The sequence below is a fragment of the Mytilus edulis genome, chromosome 14, assembly GCF_963676685.1.
Source record: "Mytilus edulis chromosome 14, xbMytEdul2.2, whole genome shotgun sequence".
Lineage (NCBI taxonomy): Eukaryota > Metazoa > Mollusca > Bivalvia > Mytilida > Mytilidae > Mytilus > Mytilus edulis.
In genome coordinates, this window is record NC_092357.1 from 69,647,849 (window position 1) to 69,669,670 (window position 21,822).

The following is a 21,822-nucleotide window of genomic DNA, read 5'->3' on the forward strand; positions in this document are numbered from 1 at the left end:
ACTAGATGTAAACGTATTAACAACTAAGTAGGTGTAGCAGTTTTCAAAAGCCTGCTCAACATTCAATTTTAAATAATAAGATCAGGTGTGTTCACACTGAAAGACCAAAGAGTTTAATAGGACACCATGTTTTTTACTAGCTACTAGCTGTGTAAATGTACAATATGTGTATGTATGTTGTCGGAAAATATAAAATTTATTTATGAGCTTTAGAAACAGGACGAAATGTTATGTAATGCTTATTACTATTTATCACAAGATGTCGTTGAATACAACGGATTTCCTGCATTTATCATGCTTTTTAATAACATATGTTCAATACTCTGAAAGACAACTTCCTGAATAATGGAATACTTTCTGTCAGCATTACTAATATTATCTATGTGTAAATAAGATGGTCTCATTCGGGAAAACGTCCTCAAGGTATATCGATTTCATAACGTAGTTTCAATAGCTAAGCTCATTTTAAATCTGAGGTCTATAGGCGGAGGAGGGGGTCAATTTCCATGGAAGAGAGTTCAAAATACCATGGTTAAATGAAAATGTTAAAACATCTTTTCTAACAAGATACATACCGAGTACTTACTTAAGTATTCTTGCTATTTCGTGCCTGTTCATACCATATCTCTTTCATATCATAAATATGTTTTAGGAAATGAAAAGTTATAGGCCGTCTTCTTTAAACGAACCATGAACAATTGTTATAGATATACGAAGATGTGGTATGAGTGTCATTGAGACAACTCTCCATCCGAGTCACAATTTGTAAAAGTAAACCATTATAGGTCAAAGTACGGTCTTCAACCCGGAGCTTTGGCTAACATCGAACAGCAAACTATAAAGTACCCCAAACTTACTAGTGTAAAACAATTCAAACAGGAAAACCAACGGTTCAATCTATATGAAAAAAACGAGAAACGAGAAACACTTATGAACCACATCAACAAACGACAACCACTGAACATCAGGTTTCTGACTTAGGACAGGTGCAAACAAATGCAGCGTGTTTAAACGTTTTAATAGGTACCAACATTCAATCTTATCTAAAACAATAGTTAAACATTACAACATTGAAAGACACACTATCAAATATCAATTGAAATGGCTTAATTGATTCAAAAGACATATAAACAGAAACAAGTGAACATACATTGAACGAATAAATTTGATTTATGACACAATGTAAATACAAAATCAATAGAATAAGGGTTATGGTGTTAAACAATACGAGAAAGACAACTAATACCTGGGACAAAATGCCGCCTAATAAAAAAATGTTCACAGGTAAATGAAAATAATTTTGTTATAAGGTATACAGTAATGGAATATGGAAATATTTTTCCTAAAATAAATAATTTTGTTGTTCATAATACGAGAGCAGAAGTAAAATTTTATAGTCATACCTAACACTTATCAAAGCTGTTATATATAAAAAAATATACAGACGAGATACAGTGTATAAATAAGTAAATATTTCATAACAAATAAAACATTACACATTGTATCAACAGGTCAAATTAAAAATAAAGTACGATTTAAGAGTGTATTTATATATTAAATAAAAAAACCGTTTGAAAAAAAATACAAATTAAGTTATGTTTAAATTTGCTGATGACAACATCGATAGTTGTGCTAATATTAACTACATCCAAAGATCTAATTACAACATTGGTAAGATAAACTTTTACTAATAAGTCTGTTAAAAGGTTCAATGAGTTAACACGGATCACGTACTGATTTCTGCGCATATATTACTATTTTGGCTTTATTACTATTTTGATCTGAACATCACTGATGAGTCTTATATAGACGAAATGCGCGTCTTGCGTATTAAATTATAAGCCTGCTACCTATGATAACTAATTATACCGTTTTTAATAAGTTTTATTAGTTATCAAAGGTACAGCCAAATTTACTAATCAAATCTTTGTATGTATGAAAGAATTTAATAAAAGTTTTAAGTAATTTATGCTAACGAAATCCCAGACTTAATAATTTACCAATGAGGCATTGGTTACGTTCGTTAAAATCTATTACATCACTACACACAAGGACATAACGACCAAGATGGGAAATATTAACGCCGTATAATGGAGCCAAAGAAACATCGCCGTTTGTTGAGCTGACAGACTTTGTTGTACCGACCTACATATTTTTTGCAAGCATTGATTTGATACAGGATATATACACACGTTTCCCAAAACTGATCGCCCACAAGGTCATAAAACATTCTATTAAAATCACATTTGTCGATAAAAACTTTGATTTTGTAAATGTTGCTGGTATTTTTGATAATCATTGTGTTAAGAAACAAATTCGTGGCTATTTTAATAATACTGAACTCCTTTCTATTTGTTATACAAAATTCTACCCTGAAATATGTTTACATATGTCCATGTTAAGACATGTAGTGTATGCACTGTCAATGGTAAGACACGTAGTTTATACACATTCAGAGGTAATACATGCAGTTTATAAACAGCCAGATGATGAATTTATCGATAACTACTTGGTCGGTGCCACTGCTGGTGCAGTTATAAATCACCGAGGGTATCACAAGCCCAGTAGTCAGCACTTCTCTGTTGACATGAATTATCATTGATATGGTCAAATTTATAGATTACTGTTAACCACATTTTGAATTTTTGAAATACAAAGGCTTTACCTCAGGAATAGATTACCTAAGCTGTATTTGGCAAAACTTTCAGGAATTTTTGTCCTCAATGCTCTTCAATTTCGTACTTTATTTGGATATCGGAAGATGTGGTGTGAGTGCCAAGGAGACAACTCTCCATCCAAATAACAATTACAAAAAAAAAGTAAACCATTATTTGGTCTTTTTAACTTTTTGTAGATTCGAGTGTCACTGAAGACTTTTGAAGACAACATCTTTTGAAGACAACACGAGCATCTGGCGTAAATACAAAATGTAATCCTGTTATCTATAATGAATTCATTGACATGACACGACTCATTGCCATCAATTGATGCTTCACATACTTGCTGCCATGTTTAAACAGATTACCAACAAATACAAAATCAAAATGATGATTAAACGTAACAGTTGCAATATCAACACGTTAGAAGTGTAACATTTAAAGTTCATTTTGTCACTACATAAACACTTTATATGTTTTTAAATTACAATACTCCGTACAAGATATGTCGTTACTCTATTGACAATTTAAAAAGTGACACAAACATGTCCGTGTGCGTCATGAAGGTTTCTTTTTTAAAAGGCAAAGAATTTAAAGTTAGTCCATACAAACCAAATGCTCGAAAAAAAAACATTTAAAAAAAAGTATATATTTAAAAATACAAACTTGACATTTTTGTAATATTATCAAGGAGATTCTGCCAATTCAGTTCAGATAGTTAATAAGGACCAGAGTTTGTGGTTTACCAACTGCACACAAACTATGACCAATGATCATTTTAACATGATATTGATTAAATTAGACTTAGATATTTTTATCTAAAATTTTAGCAGTATTACACCACGATTTTATTACAAAATTAATGTTCAAAGTACAACATTATTTTGATTGATAGTCAACGAACATTGTGTGTTAGATGCTTTTCAACTTTCTCATTGGTTTTGTCTTTTGATGATTTCTCATGAAAAAATGCACAACACGCGTTATAAATTCTAAGTATTTGATATTAAATGATTTCTACTTCACTATTATAATTTAGAATTGATATCAATAAATACATGCATGCAATGGTACAACGTAGTTATATGAACAACACCATTATTAATTTTGTTAACAGGCAATAGTTCCGTTATCCATGTATATCTTAAAACAAAATTATTTGTATTTAACTGTGCACTGTTTGTGTTGGCGGCATTTTATCCAAGGTAATGGTTGTCTTTCAGATGTCGTTTTAGCCCCCTTGTCTTATTATTTTTTTCACATTGTACGATATATCATCTGAATAGACAACTTTCAAGTTCGATGCATTTCCGTCCAAAAACTCTGGTTTTAGTGAACATCATTCGTGCGTTTAGGTGCGTCGTCACTTCCGTTATAATAGTGAGCGAGTGGCTGGAAAACTATAGATCTATATCGTACGATGCGGCCAATTGAATTCTCATAATTGACAATCAGCACTGCTGTCATTGGGGAATTGTGATTAAGTACCTACAAGACACCTATTATTTATAGTTTATTCCTCACATTGACGATCACTAAGACGCTTGATGAACGTTGATAGTGCAGGGATACAGGCGACCCCCTCTAAACAACGTCACAAAGGCGCGCATAATTGACGAGTTTTTTTCCGGAGTCGGATTAACTCGAAAGTGGTATATTCGTTCAGTGTGTGTTTACTTGTTTTTGTTAATATATCTGTTTATAGAGCTAAGCCATATAATTATTTATAATTTATTGTGTGTCTTTCTATAATAAAAAAAAACCCAAGGAGATGGAATATCCATCCATGTCACAAAATCAGTTCATGCACAGAAAACCCCCCGATCAAAACGTAAAAGAAATAACTTTCTATATTGTTATGTTATACTAATGTTTTGGGTAAGGTGAATGATTGGACCTTTTAAAAAACGTTTACACCCACTGCATTTATTTAGTCAGGAACCTGATGTTAAGTGGTTACTGTTTGTTGATGTCGTTCATAAGTGTTTCTCGTTCTGTATATAGATTAAACCGTTGGTTTTCCCATTGAAATGGTTTAACACAAGTCATGTTTGGGTTCCATTATGGGTTGCCTTTCGTTGTCAAGGCCCTATGTTATTTTACCTAGAATGGTTTTCTTTTACAAACTGTGACTTAGATGGAGAGTTGTCTCAGTGGAACTCATACGACAATTTCTAATATCTATTAATTGATTCAGAAAAGAAAATATTATTGTATAGCTAAAATCCATCGATCAGTAAACAAGAGCGAAAGATAACAGAAGAGCTGAAAAATATAAAAAGATGGTATGTTGTTTTAAAAGGGCACTTTCAACTGTTTGTAATCAGACCATGAGGTACCAAAATAACTGATCTATTATGCCAGGTCATAATATTGAAGAAGATTAGTGCATATTGGCCCTTCATCATATTAACACCTTCGAATTGTTCTGACAAATCTTGAAATTTTAAATGGGCTACAAATGCCTGTACAAAGTCAGGAATATGACAGTTGTTTTCCATTTGTTTGATATGTTTTATCATTTGATTTTGCCATTTGATTAGGAACTTCTCGTATTGAATTTTCCTTGGAGTTCTGTATTTTTGTGATTTTACTTTTTATTCGGAATGCCAGAAAGTACATCTATAAAACAAATTGATGTCCGTATTGTTATCGACAGAAGTTAATGTAACCTTAAGGTGGCACGCAGGTCTAAATCAAAATTTTATTTGAATATAGGATTTCGCTATATCTTTCTACAAATGAACTTTATCTTATACGTAATAGAACATTAAAATTAAAAGATGAGGTCACCGTTTATTTACGCTCACAATCTGCCTTCGAAAGAGGCAAATATTTTTGTAAAGTTATTTTCTTTTTACTAATAGGAGAAAAAAAGGTAATATCGAAATAAAAAAAGAACTAAATTACAAAAATCGCTCAAATTTTACAAAAGTTTAGTTTTAGTACAGCTTATTTGAAAAAGATAAGAAAACATATGGGTCACTGATGAGTTAAAAAAGATATTTCAATTTTAATGCAAATAAATAGCATTTTTGCACCAAGGGGAGATAATTGGGAGCTTTTTAAATGATATATATTTTAAAGTCATCTGGGGCCAACACATATTGATATTTTTGAATGATTTTTGTTACATATGATAATTTAACATCTATTAAAGGTAATAAATAACATTTGTAATGACAAATAACTGTTTAGTTTTTTTTCCCGAAATTATTATACCCTCGAGCCTCTTTAAGGTAGTTTAGGGGTATAGAAAAAAATGACAGAATTTTCTTATACTTTGTGAAATTTAACTTTGAAGTATTGTAAATGAAAAAATGCAAACAAAGTTGGGGTTCACGGCCCATTTAAGAGATATTTTGACATCTGAAAATGAGTGCAAATAGGTTATAAGGAAATATAGGGAAAATGGACAAAAAAACACTTTGATTGAATTTTCAAAGCAAAATAAATGACAGAAGTTGCTCATTATTTCATACTGTAAAGCTTGATGTCTCTATTTTATAAAATTGAAATAAAATTTGGGGGTCACCGGCCATCCAAGAGATTTTTTGACCTCTGAAAATGAGTGCAAATAGGCTAAATATAGGGAAAACAGACATAAAATCTCCATGATTGAATTTTCAGAGCAAACTAAATGACAGAAGTTGCTCATTATTTCATATTGTAAAGCTTAATGACTCTATTTTATAAAATTGAAATAAAATTTGGGGGTCACAGGGCATCTAAGAGATTTTTTGACCTCTGAAAATGATTGCAAATAGGCTAAATATAGGGAAAACAGACATAAAATCTCTTTGATTGAATTTTCAGAGCAAAATAAATGACAGAAGTTGCTCATTATTTCATATTGTAAAGCTTGATGACTCTATTTTATAAAATTGAAATAAAATTTGGGGGCACAGGGCATCTAAGAAATTTTTTGACCTCTGAAAATGAGTGCAAATAGGTTATATGGAAATATAGGGAAAATGGACAAAAACACACTTCGATTGAATTTTCAAAGCAAAATAAATGACAGAAGTTGCTCATTATTTCATACTGTAAAGCTTGATGTCTCTATTTTATAAAATTGGAGTAAAATTTGGGGGTCACCGGCCATCCAAGAGATTTTTTTACCTCTGAAAATGAGTGCAAATAGGCTAAATATAGGGAAAATGGACACAAAATCTCCATGATTGAATTTTCAGAGCAAAATAAATAACAGAAGTTGCTCATTATTTCATATTGTAAAGCTTATTGACTCTATTTTATAAAATTGAAATAAAATTTGGGGGTCACCGGGCATCTAAGAGATTTTTTGACCTCTGAAAATGAATGCAAATAGGTTAAATATAGGGAAAACTGACATAACATCTCTTTGATTGAATTTCAGAGCAAAATAAATGACAGAAGTTGCTCATTATTTCATATTGTAAAGCTTGATGACTCTATTTTATAAAATTGAAATAAAATTTGGGGGTCACCGGGCATCTATGAGTTTTTTTGACATCTGAAAATGAGTGCAAATAGGTCAAATATAGGGAAAACAGACATAAAATCTCTTTGATTGAATTTTGAGAGCAAAAAAAATGACAGAAGTTGCTCATTATTTCATATTGTAAAGCTTAATGACTCTATTTTATAAAATTGAAATAAAATTTGGGGGTCACAGGGCATCTAAGAGATTTTTTGACCTCTGAAAATGATTGCAAATAGGCTAAATATAGGGAAAACAGACATAAAATCTCTTTGATTGAATTTTCAGAGCAAAATAAATGACAGAAGTTGCTCATTATTTCATATTGTAAAGCTTGATGACTCTATTTTATAAAATTGAAATAAAATTTGGGGGCACAGGGCATCTCAGAAATTTTTTGACCTCTGAAAATGAGTGCAAATAGGTTATATGGAAATATAGGGAAAATGGACAAAGAACCACTTCGATTGAATTTTCAAAGCAAAATAAATGACATAAGTTGCTCATTATTTCATACCGTAAAGCTTGATGTCTCTATTTTATAAAATTGGAGTAAAATTTGGGGGTCACCGGCCATCCAAGAGATTTTTTTACCTCTGAAAATGAGTGCAAATAGGCTAAATATAGGGACAACAGACATACAATCTCCATGATTGAATTTTCAGAGCAAAATAAATAACAGAAGTTGCTCATTATTTCATATTGTAAAGCTTGATGACTCTTTTTTATAAAATTGAAATAAAATTTGGGGGTCACCGGGCATCTAAGAGATTTTTTGACCTCTGAAAATGAGTGCAAATAGGTTAAATATAGGGAAAACAGACATAAAATCTCTTTGATTGAATTTTTAGAGCAAAAAAAATGACAGAAGTTGCTCATTATTTCATATTGTAAAGCTTGATGACTCTATTTTATAAAATTGAAATAAAATTTGGGGGTCACCGGGCATCTAAGAGATTTTTTTACCTCTGAAAATGAGTGCAAATAGGTTAAATATAGGGAAAACAGACATAAAATCTCTTTGATTGAATTTTCAGAGCAAAATAAATGACAGAAGTTGCTCATTATTTCATATTGTAAAGCTTGATGACTCTATTTTATAAAATTGAAATAAAATTTGGGGGTCACCGGGCATCTAAGAGATTTTTTTACCTCTGAAAATGAGTGCAAATAGGTTAAATATAGGGAAAACAGACATAAAATCTCTTTGATTGAATTTTCAGAGCAAAATAAATGACAGAAGTTGCTCATTATTTCATATTGTAAAGCTTGATGACTCTATTTTATAAATTTGAAATAAAATTTGGGGGCACAGGGCATCTCAGAAATTTTGACCTCTGAAAATGAGTGCAAATAGGTTATATGGAAATATAGGGAAAATGGACAAAGAACCACTTCGATTGAATTTTCAAAGCAAAATAAATGACATAAGTTGCTCATTATTTCATACTGTAAAGCTTGATGTCTCTATTTTATAAAATTGGAGTAAAATTTGGGGGTCACCGGCCATCCAAGAGATTTTTTTACCTCTGAAAATGAGTGCAAATAGGCTAAATATAGGGACAACAGACATACAATCTCCATGATTGAATTTTCAGAGCAAAATAAATAACAGAAGTTGCTCATTATTTCATATTGTAAAGCTTGATGACTCTATTTTATAAAATTGAAATAAAATTTGGGGGTCACCGGGCATCTAAGAGATTTTTTGACCTCTGAAAATGAGTGCAAATAGGTTAAATATAGGGAAAACTGACATAACATCTCTTTGATTGAATTTTCAGAGCAAAATAAATGACAGAAGTTGCTCATTATTTCATATTGTAAAGCTTGATGACTCTTTTTTATAAAATTGAAATAAAATTTGGGGGTCACCGGGCATCTATGAGATTTTTTTACCTCTGAAAAAGAGTGCAAATAGGCTAAATATAGGGACAACAGACATACAATCTCCATGATTGAATTTTCAGAGCAAAATAAATAACAGAAGTTGCTCATTATTTCATATTGTAAAGCTTGATGACTCTTTTTTATAAAATTGAAATAAAATTTGGGGGTCACCGGGCATCTAAGAGATTTTTTGACCTCTGAAAATGAGTGCAAATAGGTTAAATATAGGGAAAACAGACATAAAATCTCTTTGATTGAATTTTTAGAGCAAAAAAAATGACAGAAGTTGCTCATTATTTCATATTGTAAAGCTTGATGACTCTATTTTATAAAATTGAAATAAAATTTGGGGGTCACCGGGCATCTAAGAGATTTTTTTACCTCTGAAAATGAGTGCAAATAGGTTAAATATAGGGAAAACAGACATAAAATCTCTTTGATTGAATTTTCAGAGCAAAATAAATGACAGAAGTTGCTCATTATTTCATATTGTAAAGCTTGATGACTCTATTTTATAAAATTGAAATAAAATTTGGGGGTCACCGGGCATCTAAGAGATTTTTTTACCTCTGAAAATGAGTGCAAATAGGTTAAATATAGGGAAAACAGACATAAAATCTCTTTGATTGAATTTTCAGAGCAAAATAAATGACAGAAGTTGCTCATTATTTCATATTGTAAAGCTTGATGACTCTATTTTATAAATTTGAAATAAAATTTGGGGGCACAGGGCATCTCAGAAATTTTGACCTCTGAAAATGAGTGCAAATAGGTTATATGGAAATATAGGGAAAATGGACAAAGAACCACTTCGATTGAATTTTCAAAGCAAAATAAATGACATAAGTTGCTCATTATTTCATACTGTAAAGCTTGATGTCTCTATTTTATAAAATTGGAGTAAAATTTGGGGGTCACCGGCCATCCAAGAGATTTTTTTACCTCTGAAAATGAGTGCAAATAGGCTAAATATAGGGACAACAGACATACAATCTCCATGATTGAATTTTCAGAGCAAAATAAATAACAGAAGTTGCTCATTATTTCATATTGTAAAGCTTGATGACTCTATTTTATAAAATTGAAATAAAATTTGGGGGTCACCGGGCATCTAAGAGATTTTTTGACCTCTGAAAATGAGTGCAAATAGGTTAAATATAGGGAAAACTGACATAACATCTCTTTGATTGAATTTTCAGAGCAAAATAAATGACAGAAGTTGCTCATTATTTCATATTGTAAAGCTTGATGACTCTTTTTTATAAAATTGAAATAAAATTTGGGGGTCACCGGGCATCTATGAGATTTTTTGACATCTGAAAAAGAGTGCAAATAGGTCAAATATAGGGAAAACAGACATAAAATCTCTTTGATTGAATTTTCAGAGCAAAAAAAATGACAGAAGTTGCTCATTATTTCATATTGTAAAGCTTGATGACTCTATTTTATAAAATTGAAATAAAATGTGGGGGTCACCGGGCATCTAAGAGATTTTTTGACCTCTGAAAATGATTGCAAATAGGCTAAATATAGGGAAAACAGACATAAAATCTCCATGATTCAATTTTCAGAGCAAAATAAATAACAGAAGTTGCTCATTATTTCATATTGTAAAGCTTGATGACTCTATTTTATAAAATTGAAATAAAATTTGGGGGTCACCGGGCATCTAAAAGATTTTTTGACCTCTGAAAATGAGTGCAAATAGGTTAAATATAGGGAAAACTGACATAACATCTCTTTGATTGAATTTTCAGAGCAAAATAAATGACAGAAGTTGCTCATTATTTCATATTGTAAAGCTTGATGACTCTATTTTATAAAATTGAAATAAAATATGGGGGCACAGGGCATCTAAGAAATTTTTTGACCTCTGAAAATGAGTGCAAATAGGTTATATGGAAATATAGGGAAAATGGACAAAAAACCACTTCGATTGAATTTTCAAAGCAAAATAAATGACAGAAAGTTGCTCATTATTTCATACTGTAAAGCTTGATGTCTCTATTTTATAAAATTGGAGTAAAATTTGGGGGTCACTGGCCATCCAAGAGATTTTTTTACCTCTGAAAATGAGTGCAAATAGGCTAAATATAGGGAAAACAGACATAACATCTCTTTGATTGAATTTTCAGAGCAAAATAAATGACAGAAGTTGCTCATTATTTCATATTGTAAAGCTTGATGACTCTATTTTATAAAATTGAAATAAAATTTGGGGGCGCAGGGCATCTAAGAAATTTTTTGACCTCTGAAAATGAGTGCAAATAGGTTATATGGAAATATAGGGAAAATGGACAAAAAACCACTTCGATTGAATTTTCAAAGCAAAATAAATGACAGAAGTTGCTCATTATTTCATACTGTAAAGCTTGATGTCTCTATTTTATAAAATTGGAGTAAAATTTGGGGGTCACCAGCCATCCAAGAGATTTTTTTACCTCTGAAAATGAGTGCAAATAGGTTAAATATAGGGAAAACTGACATAACATCTCTTTGATTGAATTTTCAGAGCAAAATAAATGACAGAAGTTGCTCATTATTTCATATTGTAAAGCTTGATGACTCTATTTTATAAAATTGAAATAAAATTTGGGGGTCACCGGGCATCTATGAGATTTTTTGACCTCTGAAAATGAGTGCAAATAGGTTAAATATAGGGAAAACAGACCTAAAATCTTACTTTATAGTTTTCAACAGAAAATTTCTAAATTAATTTATGAATTAAAAACCTTTTGTATTTTATATTTACTGTCTCGTGTATTCAAAACATCGTCATGTGAGGGAGTAATGACAGGGATTGTATTTCATGATAGATGTATAACGTTTTAGAATCAAAAACTTTAATTCATATATTATACCTATAATTTTAATTTCTTTATATCTTAAATATTCAGATTTAATGAGTTCACAAACTAGATGGAATAATTTCTATACGGGAAATATAAAGGTATAAAGAAGTCCGTCTATGCTATTGTGTGTCCGTCTGTCAACAGTAGCAAATGAGTTTGTAACGGCAAACATCTGAAATTGACGAGAAACTTGCAAAATCTGGACCAATACCTTGTTTCCAAAGCTAATCAGCTAGTGAAAAGGTGCATGTAACATTTGTTGACGCGAAAAGTTACATGCACTTGTCCATTTTCAAACGTATTCTATTTGCAGCAATAATCAGATTCTGTCAAATTGGGTTTTCTAATCGATAGACCGATCATTTTGCAGTTGATTTTCAACTACATGTATTACAGTAGGACAATTTTTCAGGCATATTCTAAATATAACTTGGGGTTTTGCCACTGCAGAAATGTCACACTTTTTGTATAAAGTTTTCCACTGCCGGCACATAACAAGTGCTGATTTCTTGTTATTTTTTTTAACTGGATCCATATTTTTTTCATGTGGCAAGAAAGATTAACCAACTTTGATATTTAAACAATGTTTATTCTCCATATTTGCATGATTTCTTTATTTTTTTAATGGATAAACACTATTGACCCTAAAATTTAATAAGCGAATTCCTGCCCATATGGTATACCTTAATATACTAGATTTTGCACAGGACTTTTTTAAATTGAATGTTCTTAACCTTTTTTTAACGCCCCCGAACATTACCCTAATAGCCCTATTGTTCCATTGCATTTAAACGTGATATACCATCTTACCTTAGCAAATAAACAACCATCGCACTTTGGCGTGAGACACCATCGTACTTTAGCGTAGACCATCGCACTTTAGAGTGACCATCGCACTTTAGAATACCATCGCACTTTAGAGTCCTACATATATATATGCATTTAGTTTCTGCGCAAAGTCTCAAGAGTTCCACAGAGCCTTCTATAGATTAAACTATTTTTACAAATAACAAACATACGTTATTACAGATTTAGAAAATTTAAGGAATCAAGAATAGACAACTCATGAAAGTATCGTTAATAACACACAAAGCTTGTAACATATGCAAGTTATTTTCTGTAATAACCCTATAGAGTTATATCTCTGACTGGTGAAGATTTCAGTAATTTAGCATGACTTAATGATGCTAGTACCCGATAATATATGTGCATTATATTGTCTCAAACAGTCCTTATTTAGGTAGCAGAAGCATTCTACTTTCCAATAAATAACTAAAACTTTACATTTTAACAATTTTGTACACTGCTATATGTTGGGGCCAAAAAGGGGTCTTACCTGACCTTCTCCTTTAATTCTATTTTATTTGACCAGATACATGACAAACACAAACATGTAAATCAAATCAAATCAAATATATTGACATGTATGTTGGCGTATACAATGTATACCGAGAAAATTGTATCGTTCAATTTGCCAGGTAAAGAAAAAAGTAAAATTACAAAAATACTGAACTTGGAGAAAACTTCAAGAAGAAAGTCCCTATAATCAAATGGCAAAATTAAAAGCTCATGCATATTAAATATAAGTTACATCATTTTAGGTATTTATGGTATTGCTGTAAAATTGTAAAATTGGTTTTTACACTTGTTTTCTTTTTGGATTCGAGCGTCAATGATGAGTCTTTTGTAGACGAAACGTGCGTCTGGCGTATATACTAAATTTAGTCCTGGTATCTATGATGATTTTATTTATAGGTAGGAAAATGATGGATTTTTTTTAGTCAATCAGTTTTTGGTTACAACACGTACATTGGTTAGTAAATGGTTAGGTACAAACCTCAACACACATTTTTAACATGGTTAATTTCATTTGCGATAAATTAGATATATTTTGATGACAATTATTTTGGAATGACTTATACATATATTGTTTTTACTTATATTTTTACAGTTACTGTCAATAAATAGCTCAACAGTATTAAGACTGACTGTTTAAACAATGAGAAGTGAAGAGTAGATTTTCTAAACACAATGACTGAACCAGCAGAAGATAGACCACTAAAACGGATGATACCACCTGATTTGCAGACACAAGTAGAAGAGATACAGAAAAAAATACCAAGAACTACAGGTATACAAAATATATTTAATGTTATCTAATTAATTAATTGAGTTAAAATGCAAAATTAGGTTAATGTACTGGTCAGAATAAGAATAAAAAAATGACTGAACCAATGGAACACAGGCCATCAAAAAGAACAATGCCACCTCATATATAGACATAGTAGAAGAAATACAGAAAAAAGTACCAAGAACAGGTATTGATCAGATTTTGTGTTACCAGTACATTTTATTCTGATTTTCATAATTGTTCAATCTAATTCAGTCATGTTTTTATGCCCCACCTACGATATTATGCCCCACCTACGATAGTAGAGGGGCATTATGTTTTCTGGTCTGTGGCTCCCTTCGTCTGTCCGTCTGTGCTTCCGTTCGTTCATCTGTCTGTTCAGGTTAAAGTTTTTAGTCAAGGTAGTTTTCGATGAAGCTGATGTCCAATCAGCTTGAAACTTTGTACACTTGTTGCTTATGATATGATCTTTTTAATTTTAAAGCCAAATTAGACGTTTGACCCCAATTTCACGGTCCACTGAACATAGAAAATGAAAGTGGGAGTTGCAGGTTAAAGTTTTTGGTCAAGGTAGTTTTTGATGAAGCTGAAGTCCAATCAACTTGAAACTTAGTACACTTGTTGCTTATGATATGATCTTTCTATTTTTTAAGCCATATTAGACTTTTGACCCCAATTTAACCGTCCACTGAACATAGAAAATGAAAGCGGGAGTTTCAAGTTAAAGTTTTTGGTCAAGGTAGTTTTTGATGAAGCTGAAGTCCAATCAACTTGAAACTTAGTACACTTGTTGCTTATGATATGATCTTTCTAATTTTAGGCCAAATTAAACTTTTGTCCCCAATTTCACAGTCCACTGAACATAGAAAATGAAAGTGGGAGGAGTTTCAGGTTAAAGTTTTTTGGTCAAGGTAGTTTTTGATGAAGCTGAAGTCCAATCAACTTGAAACTTAGTACACTTGTTGCTTATGATATAGTCTTTCTAATTTTAAGCTATATTAGACTTTTGACCCCAATTTCACCGTCCACTGAACATAGAAAATGAGAGTGGGAGTTTCAGGTTAAAGTTTTTCGTCAAGGTAGTTTTCGATGAAGCTGAAGTCCAATCAACTTGAAACTTAGTAAACTGGTTGCTTATGATATGATCTTTTTTTAATTTTTAAGCCAAATTAGACTTTTGACCCCAATTTCACGGTCCACTGAACATAGAAAATGAAAGTGGGAGCTTCAGGTTAAAGTTTTTGGTCAAGGTAGTTTTTGATGAAGCTGAAGTCCAATCAACTTGAAATTGTTCTTTCACTAAACAATTCAAAATTTTGGTGACTATGTGGAACGCATCTATCCAATCGAACTAGAGATAAAGGATACTACAGATACAGTTAAGTCGGCTTCATATCTTGACTTACATCTAGAAATTGACAATGAGGGTCGGTTGAAAACAAAACTTTACGACAAAAGAGATGATTTCAGCTTTCCAATTGTGAACTTTCCATTTCTAAGTAGCAACATTCCAGCAGCACCTGCATACGGGGTATATATCTCCCAATTGATACGATATTCCCGTGCTTGCATTTCCTATCATGATTTTCTTGATAGAGGTTTGCTGCTCACAAGGAAGCTATTAAACCAAGAGTTCCAAGTGGTAAAGTTGAAATCATCCCTTCGTAAATTTAACGGACGCCATCACGAGTTGGTTGACCGTTATGGAATAACCGTTTCACAAATGATATCGGATATGTTCCTTACGTCGTAACTACAATCCCCTTCCCTTTCATGAATATGACCTACCGAATTAGACTATTTACCGGATTTGTAATCACTTAAGCAACACGACGGGTGCCACATGTGGAGCAGGATCTGCTTACCCTTCCGGAGCACCTGAGATCACCCCTAGTTTTTGGTGGGGTTCGTGTTGTTTATTCTTTAGTTTTCTATGTTGTGTCGTGTGTACTATTGTTTTTCTGTTTGTATTTTTTTATTTTTGGCCATGGCGTTGTCAGTTTGTTTTAGATTTATGAGTTTGACTGTCCCTTTGGTATCTTTCGTCCCTCTTTTAGTACACTTGTTGCTTATGATATGATCTTTCTAATTTTAAGCCAAATTAAACTTTTGACCCCAATTTCACTGTCCACTGAACATAGAAAATGAAAGTGGGAGTTTCAGGTTAAAGTTTTTGGTCAGGGTAGGTTTTGATGAAGCTGAAGTCCAATCAACTTGAAACTTAGTACACTTGTTGCTTATGATATGATCTTTCTAATTTTAAGCCAAATTAAACTTTTGACCCCAATTTCACTGTCCACTGAACATAGAAAATGAAAGTGGGAGTTTCAGGTTAACGTTTTTGGTCAAGGTAGGTTTTGATGAAGCTGAAGTCCAATCAACTTGAAACTAAGTACACTTGTTGCTTATGATATGATCTTTCTAATTTTAAGCCAAATTAAACTTTTGTCCCCAATTTCACAGTCCACTGAACATAGAAAATGAAAGTGGGAGTTTCAGGTTAAAGTTTTTGGTCAAGGTAGTTTTTGATGAAGCTGAAGTCCAATCAACTTGAAACTTAGTACACTTGTTGCTTATGATATGATCTTTCTAATTTTAAGCCAAATTAAACTTTTGTCCCCAATTTCACAGTCCACTGAACATAGAAAATGAAAGTGGGAGTTTCAGGTTAAAGTTTTTGGTCAAGGTAGTTTTTGATGAAGCTGAAGTCCAATCAACTTGAAACTTAGTACACTTGTTGCTTATGATATGATCTGTCTAATTTTAAGCTATATTAAACTTTTGACCCCAATTTCACGGTCCACTGAACATAGAAAATGAAAGTTGGAGTTTCAGGTTAAAGTTTTTGGTCAAGGTAGTTTTTGATGAAGCTGAAGTCCAATCAACTTGAAACTTAGTACACTTGTTGCTTATGATATGATCTGTCTAATTTTAGGCCAAATTAAACTTTTGTCCCCAATTTCACAGTCCACTGAACATAGAAAATGAAAGTGGGAGGAGTTTCAGGTTGAAGTTTTTGGTCAAGGTAGTTTTTGATGAAGCTGAAGTCCAATCAACTTGAAACTTAGTACACTTGTTGCTTATGATATAGTCTTTCTAATTTTAAGCTATATTAGACTTTTGACCCCAATTTCACCGTCCACTGAACATAGAAAATGAGAGTGGGAGTTTCAGGTTAAAGTTTGTCGTCAAGGTAGTTTTCGATGAAGCTGAAGTCCAATCAACTTGAAACTTAGTAAACTTGTTGCTTATGATATGATCTTTTTTTAATTTTTAAGCCAAATTAGACTTTTGACCCCAATTTCACGGTCCACTGAACATAGAAAATGAAAGTGGGAGTTGCAGGTTAAAGTTTTTGGTCAAGGTAGTTTTTGATGAAGCTGAAGTCCAATCAACTTGAAATTTAGTACACTTGTTGCTTATGATATGATCTTTCTAATTTTAAGCCATATTAGACTTTTGACCCCAATTTAACCGTCCACTGAACATAGAAAATGAAAGCGGGAGTTTCAAGTTAAAGTTTTTGGTCAAGGTAGTTTTTGATGAAGCTGAAGTCCAATCAACTTGAAACTTAGTACACTTGTTGCTTATGATATGATCTTTCTAATTTTAGGCCAAATTAAACTTTTGTCCCCAATTTCACAGTCCACTGAACATAGAAAATGAAAGTGGGAGGAGTTTCAGGTTAAAGTTTTTGGTCAAGGTAGTTTTTGATGAAGCTGAAGTCCAATCAACTTGAAACTTAGTACACTTGTTGCTTATGATATAGTCTTTCTAATTTTAAGCTATATTAGACTTTTGACCCCAATTTCACCGTCCACTGAACATAGAAAATGAGAGTGGGAGTTTCAGGTTAAAGTTTTTCGTCAAGGTAGTTTTCGATGAAGCTGAAGTCCAATCAACTTGAAACTTAGTAAACTGGTTGCTTATGATATGATCTTTTTTTAATTTTTAAGCCAAATTAGACTTTTGACCCCAATTTCACGGTCCACTGAACATAGAAAATGAAAGTGGGAGCTTCAGGTTAAAGTTTTTGGTCAAGGTAGTTTTTGATGAAGCTGAAGTCCAATCAACTTGAAATTGTTCTTTCACTAAACAATTCAAAATTTGGTGACTATGTGGAACGCATCTATCCAATCGAACTAGAGATAAAGGATACTACAGATACAGTTAAGTCGGCTTCATATCTTGACTTACATCTAGAAATTGACAATGAGGGTCGGTTGAAAACAAAACTTTACGACAAAAGAGATGATTTCAGCTTTCCAATTGTGAACTTTCCATTTCTAAGTAGCAACATTCCAGCAGCACCTGCATACGGGGTATATATCTCCCAATTGATACGATATTCCCGTGCTTGCATTTCCTATCATGATTTTCTTGATAGAGGTTTGCTGCTCACAAGGAAGCTATTAAACCAAGAGTTCCAAGTGGTAAAGTTGAAATCATCCCTTCGTAAATTTTACGGACGCCATCACGAGTTGGTTGACCGTTATGGAATAACCGTTTCACAAATGATATCGGATATGTTCCTTACGTCGTAACTACAATCCCCTTCCCTTTCATGAATATGACCTACCGAATTAGACTATTTACCGGATTTGTAATCACTTAAGCAACACGACGGGTGCCACATGTGGAGCAGGATCTGCTTACCCTTCCGGAGCACCTGAGATCACCCCTAGTTTTTGGTGGGGTTCGTGTTGTTTATTCTTTAGTTTTCTATGTTGTGTCGTGTGTACTATTGTTTTTCTGTTTGTATTTTTTTATTTTTGGCCATGGCGTTGTCAGTTTGTTTTAGATTTATGAGTTTGACTGTCCCTTTGGTATCTTTCGTCCCTCTTTTAGTACACTTGTTGCTTATGATATGATCTTTCTAATTTTAAGCCAAATTAAACTTTTGACCCCAATTTCACTGTCCACTGAACATAGAAAATGAAAGTGGGAGTTTCAGGTTAAAGTTTTTGGTCAGGGTAGGTTTTGATGAAGCTGAAGTCCAATCAACTTGAAACTTAGTACACTTGTTGCTTATGATATGATCTTTCTAATTTTAAGCCAAATTAAACTTTTGACCCCAATTTCACTGTCCACTGAACATAGAAAATGAAAGTGGGAGTTTCAGGTTAACGTTTTTGGTCAAGGTAGGTTTTGATGAAGCTGAAGTCCAATCAACTTGAAACTAAGTACACTTGTTGCTTATGATATGATCTTTCTAATTTTAAGCCAAATTAAACTTTTGTCCCCAATTTCACAGTCCACTGAACATAGAAAATGAAAGTTGGAGTTTCAGGTTAAAGTTTTTGGTCAAGGTAGTTTTTGATGAAGCTGAAGTCCAATCAACTTGAAACTTAGTACACTTGTTGCTTATGATATGATCTTTCTAATTTTAAGCCAAATTAAACTTTTGTCCCCAATTTCACAGTCCACTGAACATAGAAAATGAAAGTGGGAGTTTCAGGTTAAAGTTTTTGGTCAAGGTAGTTTTTGATGAAGCTGAAGTCCAATCAACTTGAAACTTAGTACACTTGTTGCTTATGATATGATCTGTCTAATTTTAAGCTATATTAAACTTTTGACCCCAATTTCACGGTCCACTGAACATAGAAAATGAAAGTTGGAGTTTCAGGTTAAAGTTTTTGGTCAAGGTAGTTTTTGATGAAGCTGAAGTCCAATCAACTTGAAACTTAGTACACTTGTTGCTTATGATATGATCTGTCTAATTTTAGGCCAAATTAAACTTTTGTCCCCAATTTCACAGTCCACTGAACATAGAAAATGAAAGTGGGAGGAGTTTCAGGTTGAAGTTTTTGGTCAAGGTAGTTTTTGATGAAGCTGAAGTCCAATCAACTTGAAACTTAGTACACTTGTTGCTTATGATATAGTCTTTCTAATTTTAAGCTATATTAGACTTTTGACCCCAATTTCACCGTCCACTGAACATAGAAAATGAGAGTGGGAGTTTCAGGTTAAAGTTTGTCGTCAAGGTAGTTTTCGATGAAGCTGAAGTCCAATCAACTTGAAACTTAGTAAACTTGTTGCTTATGATATGATCTTTTTTTAATTTTTAAGCCAAATTAGACTTTTGACCCCAATTTCACGGTCCACTGAACATAGAAAATGAAAGTGGGAGTTGCAGGTTAAAGTTTTTGGTCAAGGTAGTTTTTGATGAAGCTGAAGTCCAATCAACTTGAAATTTAGTACACTTGTTGCTTATGATATGATCTTTCTAATTTTAAGCCATATTAGACTTTTGACCCCAATTTAACCGTCCACTGAACATAGAAAATGAAAGCGGGAGTTTCAAGTTAAAGTTTTTGGTCAAGGTAGTTTTTGATGAAGCTGAAGTCCAATCAACTTGAAACTTAGTACACTTGTTGCTTATGATATGATCTTTCTAATTTTAGGCCAAATTAAACTTTTGTCCCCAATTTCACAGTCCACTGAACATAGAAAATGAAAGTGGGAGGAGTTTCAGGTTAAAGTTTTTGGTCAAGGTAGTTTTTGATGAAGCTGAAGTCCAATCAACTTGAAACTTAGTACACTTGTTGCTTATGATATAGTCTTTCTAATTTTAAGCTATATTAGACTTTTGACCCCAATTTCACCGTCCACTGAACATAGAAAATGAGAGTGGGAGTTTCAGGTTAAAGTTTTTCGTCAAGGTAGTTTTCGATGAAGCTGAAGTCCAATCAACATGAAACTTAGTAAACTGGTTGCTTATGATATGATCTTTTTTTAATTTTTAAGCCAAATTAGACTTTTGACCCCAATTTCACGGTCCACTGAACATAGAAAATGAAAGTGGGAGCTTCAGGTTAAAGTTTTTGGTCAAGGTAGTTTTTGATGAAGCTGAAGTCCAATCAACTTGAAATTGTTCTTTCACTAAACAATTCAAAATTTGGTGACTATGTGGAACGCATCTATCCAATCGAACTAGAGATAAAGGATACTACAGATACAGTTAAGTCGGCTTCATATCTTGACTTACATCTAGAAATTGACAATGAGGGTCGGTTGAAAACAAAACTTTACGACAAAAGAGATGATTTCAGCTTTCCAATTGTGAACTTTCCATTTCTAAGTAGCAACATTCCAGCAGCACCTGCATACGGGGTATATATCTCCCAATTGATACGATATTCCCGTGCTTGCATTTCCTATCATGATTTTCTTGATAGAGGTTTGCTGCTCACAAGGAAGCTATTAAACCAAGAGTTCCAAGTGGTAAAGTTGAAATCATCCCTTCGTAAATTTTACGGACGCCATCACGAGTTGGTTGACCGTTATGGAATAACCGTTTCACAAATGATATCGGATATGTTCCTTACGTCGTAACTACAATCCCCTTCCCTTTCATGAATATGACCTACCGAATTAGACTATTTACCGGATTTGTAATCACTTAAGCAACACGACGGGTGCCACATGTGGAGCAGGATCTGCTTACCCTTCCGGAGCACCTGAGATCACCCCTAGTTTTTGGTGGGGTTCGTGTTGTTTATTCTTTAGTTTTCTATGTTGTGTCGTGTGTACTATTGTTTTTCTGTTTGTCTTTTTTATTTTTGGCCATGGCGTTGTCAGTTTGTTTTAGATTTATGAGTTTGACTGTCCCTTTGGTATCTTTCGTCCCTCTTTTAGTACACTTGTTGCTTATGATATGATCTTTCTAATTTTAAGCCAAATTAAACTTTTGACCCCAATTTCACTGTCCACTGAACATAGAAAATGAAAGTGGGAGTTTCAGGTTAAAGTTTTTGGTCAGGGTAGGTTTTGATGAAGCTGAAGTCCAATCAACTTGAAACTTAGTACACTTGTTGCTTATGATATGAT

General features: G+C 32.7%; 1 protein-coding gene across 3 annotated transcripts in view; it reads left to right on the forward strand.

Moving 5' to 3' along the window:
* The window catches only part of LOC139503511 (uncharacterized), a 103,467-nt gene that overhangs the window by 54,624 nt on the left and 27,021 nt on the right, over positions 1-21,822 (forward strand). Inside the window, exon 2 of one of the 3 annotated variants that reach the window (XM_071293300.1) lies at positions 13,813-13,992. The exons of the other annotated variants lie outside the window; for them this stretch is intronic. Within the exon in view, the coding sequence (XP_071149401.1) occupies positions 13,893-13,992 (100 nt within the window). The 5' untranslated portion in view covers positions 13,813-13,892. The remainder of the gene's footprint in view (positions 1-13,812; positions 13,993-21,822) is intronic. 3 annotated transcript variants of the gene reach the window in all.